The sequence below is a fragment of the Oncorhynchus masou genome, chromosome 32 (genome assembly GCF_036934945.1).
Source record: "Oncorhynchus masou masou isolate Uvic2021 chromosome 32, UVic_Omas_1.1, whole genome shotgun sequence".
Taxonomy (NCBI): Eukaryota; Metazoa; Chordata; class Actinopteri; order Salmoniformes; family Salmonidae; genus Oncorhynchus; species Oncorhynchus masou.
Genome location: NC_088243.1, coordinates 62,261,834 through 62,279,781, shown reverse-complemented (window position 1 = coordinate 62,279,781; position 17,948 = coordinate 62,261,834). Strand labels below are relative to the sequence as shown.

The 17,948-nt window shown below is 44.4% G+C and overlaps 1 protein-coding gene and 1 pseudogene across 1 annotated transcript; both read left to right on the top strand.

Annotated features, from left to right (window-relative positions):
• The first annotated feature begins 2,884 nt into the window (after positions 1–2,884).
• Positions 2,885–4,366, top strand: LOC135527064 (uncharacterized). The gene is made up of 4 exons (XM_064955715.1): positions 2,885–3,281; positions 3,482–3,539; positions 3,719–3,801; positions 3,970–4,366. Exons 1-4 carry the CDS (start codon positions 3,018–3,020, stop codon positions 4,243–4,245), a joined length of 681 nt encoding a protein of 226 aa, XP_064811787.1. The 5' UTR covers positions 2,885–3,017; the 3' UTR covers positions 4,246–4,366.
• Positions 4,367–9,314: 4,948 nt separating this feature from the next.
• Positions 9,315–17,103, top strand: LOC135526396 (E3 ubiquitin-protein ligase RNF38-like; annotated as a pseudogene).
• The last annotated feature ends 845 nt before the right edge of the window (positions 17,104–17,948 follow it).

Genomic DNA, 17,948 nt, shown 5'->3' with positions numbered 1-17,948 from the left:
AAGCTCGTAGCTTCATGAAATGGATTTCCATGGCCGAGCAGCCGCGCAAAAGCCTAAGATCACCATGCGCAATGCCAAGCGTCAGGCTTGGCAGTCCGACAGACAAATCTGGGTTTGACGAATGCCAGAAGAACGCTACCTGCCTCAATCCTGGTGCGAACTGTAATGTTTGGTGGAGGATGAATAATGGTCTGGGGCTGTTTTTCATGGTTCGGGCTAGGCCCCTTAGTTCCAGTGCAGGGAAATCTTAACGCTGCCGCATACAATGACATTCTAGACAATTCTGTGCTTCCAACTTTGTGACAACAGTTTGGGGAAGGCCCTATCCTGTTTCAGCATGACAATTCCCCCGTACACAAAGCGAGGTCCAAACAGAAATGTTTTGTGTGATCGGTGTGAAAGAACATGGGCTAGGCCCCTTAGTCAGGGCTCTGTGGTTTGCACAGAGCCCTGACCTCATCCCCATCGAACACCTTTGTGGTGAATTGGAACGTCGACTGCGAGCCAGGCCTATTCGCCCAACATCAGCGCCCAACCTCACTAATGCTCTTGTGACTGAATGGATGCAAGTCCCGGCAGCAATGTTCCAACATCTAGTGGAAAGCCTTCCCAAAAGAGTGGAGGTTGTAATAGCAGCAAAGGGGGGACCAACTCCATATGAATGCATATGACTTTGGAATGAGATGTTCGACGAGCAGGTGTCCACATAATTTTGTTCATATAAATATATAGGAAGGAATAAAAAAATGTAACTCCCCAAACATGCTCAATCCGTGACATGTCTGGTGAGTATGCAGGCCATGGAGGAATTGCGACCTTTTCAGCTTCCAGGAGTTGTGTACATTTCCTTGTGACATGTATTATCATGCTGAAACATGAGGTGGTGGCGGCGGCGGATGAATGGCACGACAATGGGCCTCGGGCTCATCCCTGTATTTCTGTGCATTCAAATTGCCATTGATAAAATGCAATTGTGTTTGTTGTTCATAGGTTAAGCCTGTCCATACCATAACCCCACCGCCACCATGGGGCACTCTGTTCACAACGTTGATATCAGCAAACCTCTCGCCTACACAATGCCATCTGCCTGGTACAGTTGCCAGTGGCCATTGAAGGTGAACTTTTGCCTACTGAAATAGATTATGACGCCAAACTGCAGTCAGGTCAAGACCCTGGTGAGGACAACGAGCACGCAGATGAGCTTCCATGAGACGGTTTCTGACAGTTTGTGCAGAAATGTTTTGGTAGAGCAATCCCACAGTTTCATCAGCTGTCCGGGTGGCTGATCTCAGACCATTCCCCAGATGAAGAAGCTGGATGTGGAGGTCCTGGGCTGGAGTGGTTACACGTGGTCTGCGATTGTGAGTCCGGTTGGTCGTACTGCCAAATTCTCTAAAATGATGGTAGAGATATTAATATTAAATTCTCTGGCAATAGCTCTGGTGGACATTATTGCAGTCAGCATGACAATTGCATGCTCCCTCAACCTGAGACATCTGTGGTATTGTGTTGTGTGACAAAACTGCACATTTTAAACTGGCCCTTTATTGTCCCCAGCACAAGGTGCACCTGTGCAATAAGGATGTAAACAAATTTGTGCACAAATTTGACATAAATAAGCTTTTTGTGTGTATAAAACATTTCTGAGAATTCATTTCAGCTCATGAAACATGGGACCAACACTTTCCATGTTGTGTTTATATTTTAGTTCAGTGTACTTGGTAGCCCAAACGGTTCAGACGCTACAGACAGAAGTTGGCACGTTGGCGGTACCGACAAGTCCCGTGGGGCTTGTGGGGGACGTGGAGCAAAACGGAGAAGATCATCTTGTTCATGAGAGTCTCATCTTTCCATAGAATTATATTAGTTTTGTAGGCCAAACCGGTCAGATGCTACATACTTTTTCGCGAGAAGACCGATTTTTGTGATGTCTCCTCGTCTGACAAGCAGTGCTGTCGCTCTGCCACTTTCCACCGATTGAGATGCAGCCCATGCAAAACGGATTAACTCAGTAGTAATGCCATTAGTCAACAAGTCAGATTTTGAATCCAAACAGGTCAGATGCCTATTAAATGCTCGTAGATTAATTCTCTCTTTCTATTTGGCTCCTGACACTGGTGAGATATACTCTCTCTCTCTTTCTGTCTCTCTCCTCCCCAGGGACTCTTGGGGCATGGCCTTTCAGGCTATGCTTTCTCTCTCCCTCTGATCATGTCTAGAATAATACATTGTAGTGCTTGTTAAACATTTGTAACTTAAGCATTCTGTCACGGTCGTCCTCCTCTTCATCTGAAGAGGAGAGGCGAGAAGGATCGGAGGACCAAAATGCGGCGTGATATGTGTTCATGTTGAATGTTTTAATTAAAGAAAGAACTGAACACAGAAACACTATACAAAAACCAGTAAACAAAATAACAACCGTGAAGCTAATGCGAGCTGCGCTGAAACAAGCCATCAACATAGACAATCACCCACAAACAAACAGTGCAACCCAGGCTACCTAAGTATGATTCTCAATCAGAGACAACTAATGATACCTGCCTCTGATTGAGAACCATACTAGGCCGAAACATAGAAATCCCAAATCATAGAAAATCAAACATAGACTGCCCACCCAACTCACGCCCTGACCATACTAAATAAATACAAAACAAAGGAAATAAAGGTCAGAACGTGACACATTTCAGCGTTCATTGGACAAAGTTAATAAATAATTATTGCGTTTTGCATTCCCTTCTCATGAAAATGACATGATTGCACCCTCATAAAAGTTGCCCGTCCCTGTATTAGGTTGACTTGGAATCTGCTTAAATCCGAAACACACACACACACACATACACACAGGCGCACACAGGCCACTCCCACACAGGAAATAACTCAATAACTTTCCTTTTGCTTTCGTTTTTTAAGACTGCTTGCAGTAGTTGCTCTTGCTTCTTTATGTTTGTCTTTTCTCTGTCAAATTGCTGTGTGAAGTGTTAAAGTCGGTGTTGGATTAGATACTTGACTCTGTCAAAATGGACAGTGTTCTGCCGGAGTTGACTTGTCTTATCTGCTATGAGATACTAAATGATCCCCACCAGTTCCCATGTGGACATAGCTACTGCCTGTCCTGCATCCACAGCATGAGGTGCCACAACAATTACAGCTGTCCTGAATGTCGAAGAGAATTCACAGACAACAGTGATATCGTCAGAAACTATAGGCTGGCTAACATTGCCAACACATTCCGCAAACATCAACAGAGGACTGAGGGTAAAAGTGTTACAGGGGCCTCTGAGGTGAGTCCGGGTCTGAGGTGACACCAAACCTTTGGTTGCTCTTTCTTTATATATGGGACTCAAGAATATCTGGTGTTATGTGACAGAGAGAGTTGCCTTGAAAGTCAGGTTTATTTTATTTGTATGAAAATTCCAATGAATAATTCTTAAATGTTGGTATCCAACAGTAGTTTGCTGAACTTCTCCCTCTTTCCTATCAGACGTCTGGTGTGAGCTGGTTACAGCTGATGATCATACTCCTAACAATTATTGCCCTCTGTGAGTACACAATAACCAATACCAAAGATATGATAGTTTCCAATACTCCCCACAGCGAAGAATAGTATTTAAACAGTTGGGGGAAATATACAAATGGAAAGATAGATCAATTATTATGTAGATGTAAGAGCACAGTACTGACTGTGCTCTTCAATCTGTTCTTCTTACTCTTTCCCCAGTAAAAGTGTACTTCCTTTGGAAGATCGCAGACGAAGATTATCGGATGCAGCTGGAAATCCGCCCTTCAGACCTCCCAAACCAGGTTTGGTCCCCTCTCCAGCAACATACCACATTCAGTCCAGAGCAGTATAAAACACCTTTTTTGTTGTTGTGTTACACTGTGTGTGTTGGGTTGAGAGAGAACGAAAATAACAAAAGAATGGAAGTATGTCTTGGTTGTTCCATAATCCTATCTTTGTTTCTCTTCAAGGTTACCCAGCATGATGGTCTCTTTCTGCCAAGAGTGATCTGGACACTCGTGTCTCTACTCTCCCTGCTCCTCCAGATCCTTTGGCTCCCCCTATGGGTGTTGTGGTGGTTTGCCTCCACACTATTGTCACTGATATGTTTGTGTGTGGAGTTTATCATGTCTTGCCTCTTACAGGTTTTTGTTTGGTTATGCAATGCTACATATTTTACATTCAATGTCCTTGTGTATGTTTGTGGTATTGTTTACATTCTGAATTTGGAGGGTAGGCCTACCTGAAGTATCCTAACATGAAAAGTAGCCCACAGAATGCTTTCATCCAGCGATTCTCCACTACTGACCAAAATTTGGGTCAAGGAAGATTTTGAAAGGTGTAAATAAATAAATATATACAGTACCAGTCAAATCTTTGGACACCTACTCATTCACAGGTTTTTCTTTATATTTACTATTTTTACTTTTTTCTACACTACAAAAACTGATATACCTTATTTACATAAGTATTCAGACTGTTTACTATGAGATTTGAAATTGAGCTCAGGTGCATCCTGTTTCCATTGATCATCCTTGAGATGTTTCTATGACTTGGTTTGAGTCCACCTGTGGTAAATTAATTTGATTGGACATGATTTTGAAAGGCACACATCTGTCTATGTAAGGTCCCACAGCTGACAGTGCATGTCAGTGCAAAAACCAAGCCATGAGGTCGAAGGAATTGTCCGTAGAGTTCCGAGAAAGGATTGTGTCAAGGCACAGATCTGGGGAAGGGTACCAAAAATGTCGGCAGCATTGAAGGTCCCCAAGAACACAGTGGCCTCCATCATTCTTAAATGGAAGAAGTTTGGAAACACTCATCCTAGAGCTGGCCACTCGGCCAAACTGATCAATCGGGGGAGAAGGGCCTTGGTCAGGGAGGTGACTAAGAACCCGATGGTCACTCTGACAGAGCTCCAGAGTTCCTCTATGGAGACGGGAGAACCTTCCAAAAGGACAACCATCTCTGCAACACAACACCAATCAGGCCTTTATGGTAGAGTGGCCAGACAGAAGCCACTCCTCAGTAAAAGGCACATGACAGCCCACTTGGAGTTTGCCAAAATGCACCTAAAGGACTCTGACCATGAGAAACAAGATTCTCTGGTCTGATGAAACCAAGATTGAACTCACTGGTCTGAATGCCAAGTCTTACATCTGGAGGAAACCTTGCACCATCAATTTTAGAATAAGACTGTAACATAATGTGGAAAAAGTCACGAGTTCTGAATAAACTCAGCAAAAAAACAAACGTCCCTTTTTCAGTACCCTATTTTTCAAAGATAATTAGTAAAAATCCAAATAACTTCACAGATCTTCATTGTTAAGGGTTTAAACACTGTTTCCCATGCTTGTTCAATGATCCTGTCACGCCCTGACCCTAGATTGCTTTGTATGTTTATATTTTTCGTTTGGTCAGGGTGTGATGTGGGTGGGTATTCTATGGTGTATGTCTAGGTGTTGGGTTTCTATGTTTGGTATGGTTCCCAATCAGAGGCAGCTGTCAATCGTTGTTTCTGATTGAGAACCAACGTTGGAGGCAGCTTATGGTAGAGAAATTAACATTCAATTCTCAGGCATCAACTCTAGTGGACATTCCTGCAGTCAGCATGCCAATTGCACGCTCCCTCAAAACTTGAGACATCTGTGGCATTGTGCTGTTGAGTGACAAAACTGCACATTTTAGAGTGTGCTTTAATTGTCCCCAGCACAAGGTGCACCTGTGTAAAGACCATGCTGTTTAATGAGCTTCTTGATATTCCACACCTATCAGGTGGATGATTATCTTGGCAAAGGAGAAATGCTCACTAACAGGGATGTAAACAAATGTGTGCACAATTTGAGAGAAATTATATTTTTGTGCATATGGAACATTTCTGGGATTTTTCATTTCAGTTCATGAAATATGAGACAAACACTTTACATAATCCTGTTTATATTTTTGTTCAGTGTAATACCTACATGAATCTAAGTCCCTCCTCTTCAACAGCGACAAGTGGACGATGCCTCCAAAGCTGTGTTTTTTTCCACAATTGCATATTTTAATTATATACGATCAGAACACATTTTTCTCTTGAGTGCATGGGGGAAAGGAGAGTGGCTCGCTCATTACAGCAGCAGGCACACACTTTCATTACAGGAATCATGAGAATAATGCACTTACTGGTTTACCAAATCATGGTTTTAGCTGCCCAATGTTGTACACTTTTGATTGAGGTAACAATATAGAATGTGTTATTTCTATGTTTATAGGAACAGTTTACGTTTTTTAAGATCCATGATCTTGGCTGCGTAACTGATGACAGTCGGAGCAGGTCTCTTTGCTGATGCCGCGTTTGATTTTGAACGTGAGTTTACACGACTGGAGCTCAGCCCATCGTAAAATCGGGCTGCCCCATCTTGGTGGAGGAGGCGGCCGTTGCCCACTGATCAGCCAAGGCTCATTATAGATTAGTATAACAGATATTATTATGTTTTATTTCACAGGCCTATGGGCTGACATCCATGTCACGTTTTCATAAAAAGAAATTATAATAAAAAATAAATAATATATATATATATATAATTTATACAGTATCAATCAAAAGTTTGGACACACCTACTCATTCAAGGGTTTTTCTTCATTTGTGTTGTTTTCTACATTGTATAATAAACGTGAACACATCAAAACTATGAAATAACACATTGAATCATGTAGTAAGCAAAAAAGTGTTAAATAAATCAAAATATATTTTATATTTGAGATTCTTCCAAGTAGCCACCCTTTGCCTTAATGACAACTTTGCACACTCTTGGCATTCTCTCAACCAGCTTCATGAGGATTCTGGAATACATTTCAATTAACAGGTGTGCCTTGTTAAAAGTCCATTTGTGGAATTTCTTTCCTTCTTAATGTGTTTGAGCCAATCAGTTGTGTTGTGACAAGGTAGGGGTGGTATACAGAAGATAGCCCTGTTTGGTAAAAGACCAAGACCATATTATGGCAAGAACAGCTCAAATAAGGAAAGAGGAATGACATTCCAACATTCCTTTAAGGCATGAAGGTCAGTTAATGCAGAACATTTCAAGAACTTTGAAAGTTTCTTCAAGTGCAGTCGCAAAAACCATCAAGCACTATGATGAAACTGGCTCTCATGAGGACACCCACAAGAAAGGAAGACCCAGAGTTACCTCTGCTGCAGAGGATAAGTTCATTAGAGTTACCAGTCTCAGAAATTGCAGCCCAAATAAATGCTTCACAGAGTTCAAGTAACAGACACATCTAACATCAACTGTTCAGAAGAGACTGCGTGAATCAGGCCTTAATGGTCAAATTGCAGCAAAGAAACCACTACTAAAGGACTCTAATAAGAAGAAGATACTTGCTTGGGTCTAGAAACATGAACAATGGACATTAAACCGGTGGAAATCTGTCCTTTGGTCTAATGTGTCCTAACCGACATGTTTTTGTGAGATATCACAGAGTAGGTGAACGGATGATCTCTGCATATGTGGTTCCCACTGTGAAGCATAGAGGAGGAGGTGTGATGGTGCTTTACTGGTGACACTGTCTGTGATTTATTTAGAATTCAAGGCACACTTAACCAGCATTCTTCAGGAATACACCATCCCATCTGGTTAGCTCTTAGTGGGACTAGTATTTGTTTTTCAACAGGACAATGACCCAACACACCTCCAGGCTGTGTAAGGGATATTTTACCAAGAAGGAGAGTGATGTAGTGCTGTATCAGATGACCAGACCTCCACAATCATCAGAGCTCAACCCAATTGAGATGGTTTGGGATGAGATGGACCTTAGAGTGAAGGAAAAGCAGCCAACAAGTGCTCAACACAGACTTTCAGCACACATATAGGGAATGACACTCAACAAGCATGGCACTTACACAAATGACTGATGTTTGGCTGAGAGAAATTGATGATAAAATGATTGCGGGGGCTGTCTTGTTAGAGACTTCAGTGCAGGTTTTGACATTATCAGTCATAGTCTGCAGCTGTAAAAACGTATGTGTTATGGCTTTACACCCCCCTGCTATAATGTGGATAAAGAGGTACTTGTCTAACAGAACACAGAGGGTGTTCTTTAATGGAAACCTCTCAAACATAATCCAGGTAGAAGCAGGAATTCCCCAGGGTAGCTGTTTAGGCCCCTTGCTTTTTTCAATCTTTAATGACATGCCACTGGCTTTGAGTAAGGCCAGTGTGTATATGTATGCTGATGACTCAACACTATACATGTCAGCTACTACAGCAGTTGAAATGACGAAAACACTTAACAAAGAGCTGCAGTTAGTTCTGGAATGGGTAGCAAGGAATAAGTTAGTCCTAAATATTTCCAAAAGTAAAAGCATTGTATTTGGGACGAATTATTCACTAATCCCTAAACCTCAAATACATATCAAATCAAATTTTATTTGTCACATACACATGGTTAGCAGATGTTAATGCGAGTGTAGCGAAATGCTTGTGCTTCTAGTTCCGACAATGCAGTAATAACCAACAAGTAATCTAACTAACAATTCCAAAACTACTGTCTTATACACACAAGTGTCAGGGGATAAAGAATATGTACAAAAAGATATATGAATGAATGTTGGTACAGAGCAGCATAGGCAAGATACAGTAGATGGTATCGAGTACAGTATATACATATGAGATGAGTATGTAAACAAAGTGGCATAGTTAAAGTGGCTAGTGATACATGTATTACATAAAGATGCAGTAGATGATATAGAGTACAGTATATACGTATACATATGAGATGAATAATGTAGGGTATGTAAACATAATGATGAATAATGTAGACATTGAGCAAGTTGAGGTGACTAAATTGTTTAGAGTAACCCTGGATTGTAAACTGTCATGGTCAAAACATATTGATACAACAGTAGCTAAGATGGGGAGAAGTATGTCCATAATAAAGCGCTGTCTGCCTTCTTAACAACACTGTCAACAAGGCAGGTCTTACAGGCCCTGGTTTTGTCGCACCTGGATTACTGTTCAGTAATTCCAAAAATAAAGAAAAAGCCTTAAAGTAGGTGTGTCCAAACTTTTGACTGGCTGATACCAAACCCAATACTTTAGGACTGAAACAAGACTACTGAATTATTAACTAGGTTGATTCTTCCCAGTCGTTTACCAGACAAAGCGAATCAATGCAGTATTATTTTGTTATCGGGATAATCAACAATATGGCCTGAAAAAGACACCACTGGTTTTAAATAAAACATATGCACTAATAAATATATTCTAGGTGTGGTATGTCTTTGAGGATTTTTGCACAATGTAACAAATGTGTCGTCAGAGATTTATGTACTCGATTAGATCGGTCTGACCAGAGATCTGAAAATCCCAATGATTGATCTCCGTTTACGCTCCCCACTGACATCTCCAGAGAAAACACCACTAGCTTCAGCCTTGAATGTACATTTCGTGGTGGGGATTTAAATCGTATGAAGAACAACATTATTTGAAGATCAGGCAAGGCATTCGACCGCGCCTATCTCGGATCAACCAACATCGTCTAAAAAGGTTAGCAGCATGCATGCCAATGAGCAGACATTCTTGCGAACTCTCTGTAAGGCTTGGTAATGTCGGCAGCGAAATTGTTTTCCTCCTGCTAACCAAGATAGCTTTCATGTTAGCAATAAATTCGTTAACGACGGGTTGAGTTAAAATGTTAGTAACAAAGCGTAGTTAGTAATGTAGAATCAGAGAAATATTACACGAAGGTTTTATGTAGGAATTTAGCACTTCTGAACCGTGGTTTTGTTAGCTTACGTAAGCTAGCCCGCGATCCAGCTAGCTATAATATGCTAAACAGCAGCAAGCTAAGTTTGTTGGCTAGCTAGCGACAGACAGTTAATATTATTACAACGCCAGCTGTGTGTTAACGTTATCAAACTAGCAAATACTCTAACTAGCTAACTGAATGTGAACTCTGGCTAGCTTGCGTGCCATTTCACCAGGAAAAGTAGAAAGCCAGTAACGTTAGTCGCCAACCAAGCTTCATAGCTGATGAGACAATAGAAAAAACCCGAAGGGGTACAGCCCAGATACATTCACTAAAGTTTTTGTTATAATGTACCTATCTGTATTGTTTGTTTTGTTTCGATTGCACACTGTGTATTGCAATGACAGAACAAACTAACATACCAAATCGACCTCTAGGGATACAAATAAAGCCGTTTTTGGAGTGTTGACTGACAGTGACGCGCAACACCGGCAGAGGGGAGAGCTGACAGGAAATCCCCATCGCTGCTGATGGTGTACGAACGACAGTAGAGGACTACTCGTACACCCGCCGCTTTCCGTTTTACCTACGCCCCAAACCAAGCAGTTCATGCGAAGGAAGATACTCTCTAGAACAGGCCGATTAGGAAGATAGCAAGGAGTGGCGGCCAGGCGAGAGGGAGGCTACGGCAAACCATCTCTCCCAGATATACCTCCATTACGCCCACCTACCACCGCCTCCTTCAGCCATGGATCCGCCGAGGACTCGGTCACGTTCAGGTTTCTTTCATTATGGCATGAACGGTGGTGGCAACGGCAATAACACAATCAACAATGGGAACATGATGAATGCCAGCGGAGGGATCGGGGTGAATTACCCTCAACAGAACAATCCCGGCTGGGTTCCGCACGGAGCGCGCGGTAGCTATTCGGAGAACCAGCACACCCAGGGGAACTACCTGTCCGGTGGGGCGCAACGCCACCCTTCCCACGGAGCACACAGACACCCCGGCACCGGTAAGCTTCAATGCTCCCTTTCCATACGAATCTAGATGAAGCACACCCCGTGCATATATTAGTGTACCTTTTTGTGATTTAGCATGTGCCAGGCTTGACATGTAAACAGTGCAGTCTTCCTCCTCGTCAGTGCAATGTTCTAGATTTTTGTCTAAAAAGATAAGATGCCAACAACCATATTTGGACCCCCAGTGTTGTCTGTGGTCAGGTGGCTATGCAAGGAATGGGCTGTGACTCAGTTAGTCGTTTCCTCACTGCTTATGCGAATGGCCCGTCCATCCAGTCTGCCTGACCTATAAATTGCTTAGATTTCCAAACAACATGAACACATTTCAGTTATTGAAAGATTGCTCATGCCACCTTCTCAGAGCATTTAAGGGAGCTTTGAACAAATGGTGAGTGAGGGAGCTGGACAAGACGGTTGTGGACAAGGTAAATTAGCATATGGAGGTGTGCAGAATGTGTGTTATGGCTTGATAACCTAAATTGTTTTCCAGAAAAGAAAATACTCATGTTTTGTGCTACACAATTTCTATGTTGTAGTAATATACGTCCGAGGCAGTAGGCCTGGGAGATATACTGTACACAAGCAGTATTATGAAATACCCTGATGTTGCGTTTTATATTTTTGTTCAATGTATAGTGTTGGTCCCATGTTTTACCCCCAGTGGGTGGGCCTATGTCCTCCCAGGCCCACCCATGCCTGCACCCCTGCCCAGGCATGTGAAATCCATAGATTAGGGCCTAATTAATATATTTCAATTGACTGATTTCCTTATGAACTTTAACTCAGCAAAGTCTTTGAAATTGTTACTTATTGCGTTTTATATTTTCAGTAATTATACAAGAAATCTAAGACGTGTCAGATGATATCCAGCTCAGGGTTCCAGCTATGCATTTAGTTTGCTAGCGAAGTGGCTAGATGTCTAGATCAAGCTTCTTGGTTACAGCAGAGACATTCAACCACCACCTGGATCAACATCCCTGTTGCCTAAATTCTTTTGTGCCTGCATTTGCATTTCATTTTTTTTAAATGGCGCCCCTTGTGTGCACATTCGGTAATACCATATACACTGGTGTGGTACAGAAATGGTATGACTGTGAACATCTGGATATCGCCAACCACTGAGGCAGATGTCAATGAGCTATGAGAATACTGCCACCTATGGTGGGATGGAACACACACTGAAGAGTTTCCCATGTGAGCCATAATGGCATGTTCAACAGTAATGGTTACTCTGTCATGCTTTCAACAGTGACGTCAGTCTGTGTTTACCCAGTAGACTATCGTGGCTTCCACTAACCTCTGAAGAAACAGGTTACAGTTATAAGAGTGGATTCCCTAGAGGCAGAAAGGCCTATGAATGCAAGCTTTTAATGGAGCGCTTTTGTAATAGCATGTTTGCCATCCAGACCGAAAATAACACTTGCGCATACGCACACTTTTGAACATGATTGTGTGGCACACACACTCCCTGCTCTAAGCATCTGCAGAGGCCTCTACTTGAATACCCTGTGTGTGATTTTTGGTCTGTGTGTTCTGTGAGCAGAGCTCTCAGCATGTCACGCCTCTGAACATCACTTTCAGGGGAATGTGTTAGGACTGGATTTGGAAGTGTTGAAAATATGTCTGTGCATTTTTCAACGGTTTCTCTCCCTCTCTGAGCTCAAACAGATAAACTGTGTGTTTTGGGCTCGTGGAAGAGCAGCTTAGACTAGTGTCTCAATCCTGGAACCAGGATTGTATGCAGCTGCTGGCTCTGTGCTGAGGCCCAGATACTAGGACTACGCCTTATAACCTGGCAATCCTCACCCAGCCCAATGTCTGGATCTCTGTCCCTCCCTGTCGGAGCTGAGCGCCAGTCGCCTGGCTGCTCTGTTCTGTTCTGCTGGCGGGGCGTCTTTGAGCTGTCACTCTCCCCTGACTTCACAGAGCAGCAGAGAGGAGCGATGGGAGATCTCAGATCTGTTGTTTCTGAAGCGACTGAGGGAGGGAGGGGGCTAGTTTGGAGATGGGAGGCTGGGGAGGGAGGGGGCTAAGTTTGGAGATGGGAGGCTGGGGAGGGAGGTGTTTTCAGAGGACTGTTTTAAAGCAAACACCATCCGCATAGTTCAAGGGCATCTCTGCCTGTTGGCGATTGGAGGGGATTGTGTCTGTGTAAGATTGAGGCAGCAGAGGGGGTAGTTTTTTATATTTGAGAACAGCAAGATTATTGTTACGTCTTAGTGGTTCTCCCTCTTGTCAGTGGCAGACACTGAACCAGGCAATTTGAAGCCCTACACCAGTTTCCCATACTCATCCTCGGGTCCCCAAGGGGTGCACTTTTTTTTTTCTTCCCCCTAGCATTACGCAGCTGATTCAAATGATCAAAACGTGTAGATTTGAAGCATCTGTGTAGTGCTAGAAAAAAACACGAGTTTGGGGAAACCCTGCAGACTTTATCCAGCTATAATACGTGCATATTTGTAGACACAATTTGGGCTGCTACTTTTTCTACAAATGGTACTTGCAGACATGGTTTAAAGGAGCATGACTACTGGTGTGTACCTGTTAGCCAGGCCCACCCAAGTCTGAGCTTTGAGGTTTTGTGGGGCCTATAGCCTGGCTTGACCCTCCTGTTATTCTCTGTGGCCTGTAGGTGTCCTGCACTTCCACCCTGATAACATCTGCAGTGATGAGCGGGACAAGGTGAGGATATTAACCTCTCCCTGTTGTACCAACACAGCAGTAGGAATGCTGTAGCCTTATTTAACACCATGCTGTCTTTTTACTCCCTTATCTCTCTCTCTGTCTCATCTATAGATGGAGGACAGTCCTAGCCCAAAGCGACAGCGTCTTTCCCAGCAGTCTATGTTAGATCTGAGCTCTGCCCCTCCCTCCACCCCATCCTCTCCCATTCGTCCCTGGGAGCTACCCCACACCCCCACTACCTGGGCCACACCCCCACCAAGTCGCAGGCCACACCCCCACTACCTGCCAGAGCGATGCCACACTCCTGTTCGCAACCGCCGCAGGTATGTGTGTGTGTGTCAATGACACAGAATCCGTGTGTAGTAATTTTTCCTTGGGGCATTATCTGTTGTGATAGGATGAGGATGTTTGGTATAAATTGTGATGTAATAATGTCAAGCGTCCTCTCTCCCCAGTCCTCCAATGAGACGCCAGCGTGGCCGCCGTGACCGTCTCACCTCCCACCCTCATCACAACTCTCACCCACAACAACAACATCATCATCACCACTACCACCACCATCACCACAACCCGCACCATCATCATTCTCACCCCCACCACGGCCTCTCAGCAGGGCCTCAGGATGAGAACTACCGCCACCCCGTCCCCCCTCAGAGTTACCCCTACAACCAGCAACCCCCCCGGGGGCCAGAGGAGCGCCCCTACCACCCCCCCAACCTATCCCCACGCCTGTCCCCCAGGCTGATGCACCCTGCCGCCCACCCACAGCACCCCCTCAGCAGCAGAGCAGTGTGGTGCTGGACCTTCATGACCAGGTCAGTGGGGAAACAAGAAGCCATTTTCTTTCTATAGTTGCCAATCAAACATTATTGAATGTGATTAGAGGCATCTCTATCCTTCTATGTGGGCTTTCGGGTGGTTTGAATTCTGACCTTTTGACTTCTGCTCCCAGGGTTCTTCTCAGGTGTCGTACCCGGTCTCTCCGCCTCGCGCACCCCCTGGCCTGTCTCCCCGCTCTGCCCCCCCGCAGCTCCCAACATGCTCGGTGGTCTTCAGTGGACAACACTACCCTGTCTGCAGTGTTCCTCCATCGGTGAGTTCAACTACCCTGTCTGTTTGTCTGATATAGTTCGCACGGTATGCCTACTTCATATGGGTCTAATTCCCTCTGTTTTCCATCAGCATGTATTTTCATGTGTACATAATGCGTCATTATCTGTAATCTATATTGTAATAGAATCGTGTATTTTAAATGGCTCCACCTCGGTCTCAGGTTCTGCAGACATGCTCTGTGCAGCACCTGCCCATGCCCTACCCATTCCCCTCCCTGCTGTCCAGTGACCCCACCTTTCTCCTGCCCCCTCCCCACCTGTCTCACCTCCCCCACCATCCCCCTCACCTCCCCCAGCCTGGACAGTTTGGACCCTACCCCACACAGCAGGCCAGATCGGTGAGTGGCATTAGCAATTTGAACCTCCATTAGCGACTTAAAGCAGAATTTCAGTTAGTAATTGAAGTTGTAGGTAGTCATTTAACTATTTAGGTAGCTCCACTTGCTCTCATGTAATCTACCCCCCCCCCCTTCTCTCTCCTTCCCTCCTAGCCATTACAGAGGATAGAGAATGACGTGGAGCTGTTGGGGGAACACTTGTCCTTAGGGGCGGGTCTCCACTACCCCCCCGCAGCCCACCCCGGGCTGCCCCCCCACTCCACACAGCTCCACTTCCTTTCCCATGATCCACTACCACAGGAGTTCTTTGGAGTGGTGAGTGTCTCTCTCTGCCATTCTCTTCAAACCACCTTTATCACACATCAGGGTGATGGTTACATCATTATCTTTTAAGCCATTTTAAAAGCCTATTGGCTTTATTTTAAAATCTGGTATTGCCAGCGACGTTGACGATGCCACATATCTTCTCTCAGTCGTATCCCAGCTTCATGCCACGACGTATCCCAGGACGACGCTACCGCTCCCAGCAGCCACTGCCACCCTCGCCTTACCACCCTAGTTTCCTGCCTTACTTCCTGTAAGTCCACCCTCCTCTTCTAGTTCCACATCAGGGAGTTGTAGTTTATAGAATCTGGAGACGCTGCCATATTGTGTGGAAGAAACCTACCCTTGTGGCACAGCATATTTGTGTAAATACTGCTGAGCTTTCATGTACAGCATGTATCTGCCACTCTCCTCAGTTCTAATGCGCTGTGTAGGCACACAGTGTCTGTAGGTAAGTGGGTTTCTCTCCCTCTGTCAGCTCCATGCTGCCAGTCCAGCCAACAGGCCCTGCCATCAGCCTGGAGCTGGACGTAGATGACGGAGAGGTGGAGAACTATGAGGCCCTTCTCAACCTGGCTGAGCGTCTTGGAGAGGCCAAACTCAGAGGACTGACCAAGGGAGACATTGAACAGCTGCCTTCCTATAGGTTCAACCCCAACAACCACCAATCAGAACAGACGCTGTGAGTACTTCCCCTATCAGAATGGAATATGAGGATATTATCCTCCGCATTTATCAATTGGAGCATACTGTTGGTGTTGGCGTTTCTGTTGTAATAAAATTGTACTGTTGATTTGCAGGTGTGTGGTGTGTATGAGTGACTTTGAGTCTCGTCAGCTGCTGCGGGTTCTACCCTGCAGTCACGAGTTCCATGGGAAGTGTGTGGACAAGTGGCTCAGGGTGAGTTTCTCTCGCTCCAGTATTTCACAATTCAGGATCAACTAGTTGGCAAACGTACTTTCCTAGATGCTATGAAACGTCTTCATTCTTAGTTCCCTCAAATCTGGAGTTGTTTCCCTGTAATGATCAAGTCATCCCTGCGGGTTAACTGACATTGTCACTCTCCCTCCCTCTGGTTGTCTCTCTCCAGGCTAACAGGACGTGTCCCATCTGTAGGGCTGATGCCTCCGAGGTCCAGCGAGACTCGGAGTGACCAGCAGGGGGGGACAACCACGCTGACAGTTGTAGCACTGCCCTCCATCTCTCCTTTAGCGCTCTTGCCCTTCTGTCCTCTCTTTATACTCCATTCCCACTGGTCCAGCACACACCCATTGCATTTCTCTAGCTCTGAATGTCCTTCAGCTGGTGTGTGTGTAGTGTGTGCGCAGGAACGTGTCTATCTGTATGATTCCTGGCGTTGGCATGTACCAGCGTTGAGTGTGTGTGTGTGTGTGTGATACTGTATTTTAGTGTTTCTGATGGTGTGTGTGTGTTTAGACTTGGGTGTCCACACGGACCTCTCCATGTAGTTGACACGTAAAGGTCCATGCCACTGCGCTGCCTCTCTGTAGAACTTCTGTTTGTTTTTGTTTAGTTTCTCTGCCTGGCTGTTTACCTAGTCATTCCTGTTGCTCATTGTTACCACGACAACATGTTTCACTGTATTCCTCTGAAGTTTCTCTTATTCTATTTCTCTTTATTTTTGTTCCTTATTAAATATGATCAGTTTGTCTGACTGCAGTGGCACATATATATATATACTGTATAAATATATGAATATCTGTATACCAAATAAAAGGCTTGATATTAACTTTTAAAAATCACATTTTGTACAGGTTCTTTTTTTTAATGAGCTGTGGTGCAGTTAGGTTTGATTGTGCTCAATTGATTGGTGTTCTGGATGTGTTAGACTTTAGGTGGTGGTTCGTTAATAAAAGACATTATACACTGAGCTGTCTGCTGTCTGTTTCATGTTGAGGAAACGCACCAGAGTATAGGACACCCGCCCTCAGGCAATCCTATCGCCTCTCCACAGAACATGATCCATCAATTTCCTGTCGCTTCTACATGTGTCCGTTAACACCCGCCAGGTGATCGCTGGCACGCCGCGGCCACCTGCTGCTTTCAGCCGTTAATCTTTCCGCTGTGTTTCTTCTCAGTTGGTGGCTGGCTTTGTTTATTTGCACCTTTTAAACTGTAATAACTGCAAACCGCCATAGGGTGTCACAGTTCTTTCTAAGGCATGGTGGTTTATTTTAGAGAGGGAGGAATGGCTCAATGTTTCAGAGGCTTCCTCTCCTTATATCATCATAAGGTTCACTCCTGGGTACAGATGGAAGCCAGAAGGATGTGATTTACACAGAGAGACCAATTCTGATCTTTTGCTCAATTATTTGTCTTTTGACCAACCCAATGTGTTCTTTTGCCATTTGGGGAAAAAAAAATATTACAATTGGGCTCCCTGTGTAAACGCAGGCTATAATAATATGACACAACCATCCAGTTCTTTCAGATTGTTGTAGGGTAGAGATTAGGGTTTGGTTAAGGACTAGGCACTTGATCAAAATAATAAAATTAGTCCCAAAAGACAAGAATGAACCGGTTCTACAAGGCAGCATATGATGTGTTTTTAACACTTTTTAACCAACACATTTTTCCACAGTCTGACCTATGATATATGCAACGATCAACACATTAACTTATTTACCCTGGCCGGTGACCCACTTATGCTCGTCTACTCTGACCCCATATGGAGAATCGACATAGCCATGCGTCTGGCCTGTTGCCTCGTGCACG

Bases quoted from the DNA above. Each gene is read 5' to 3' on its own strand.
- LOC135527064 (XM_064955715.1), top strand. From the start codon at position 3,018: ATGGACAGTGTTCTGCCGGAGTTGACTTGTCTTATCTGCTATGAGATA. The intron at 3,282-3,481 runs GTGAGTCCGGGT...CTTTCCTATCAG, and splicing joins GTGTTACAGGGGCCTCTGAG to ACGTCTGGTGTGAGCTGGTT. The intron at 3,802-3,969 runs GTTTGGTCCCCT...TTTCTCTTCAAG, and splicing joins CTTCAGACCTCCCAAACCAG to GTTACCCAGCATGATGGTCT.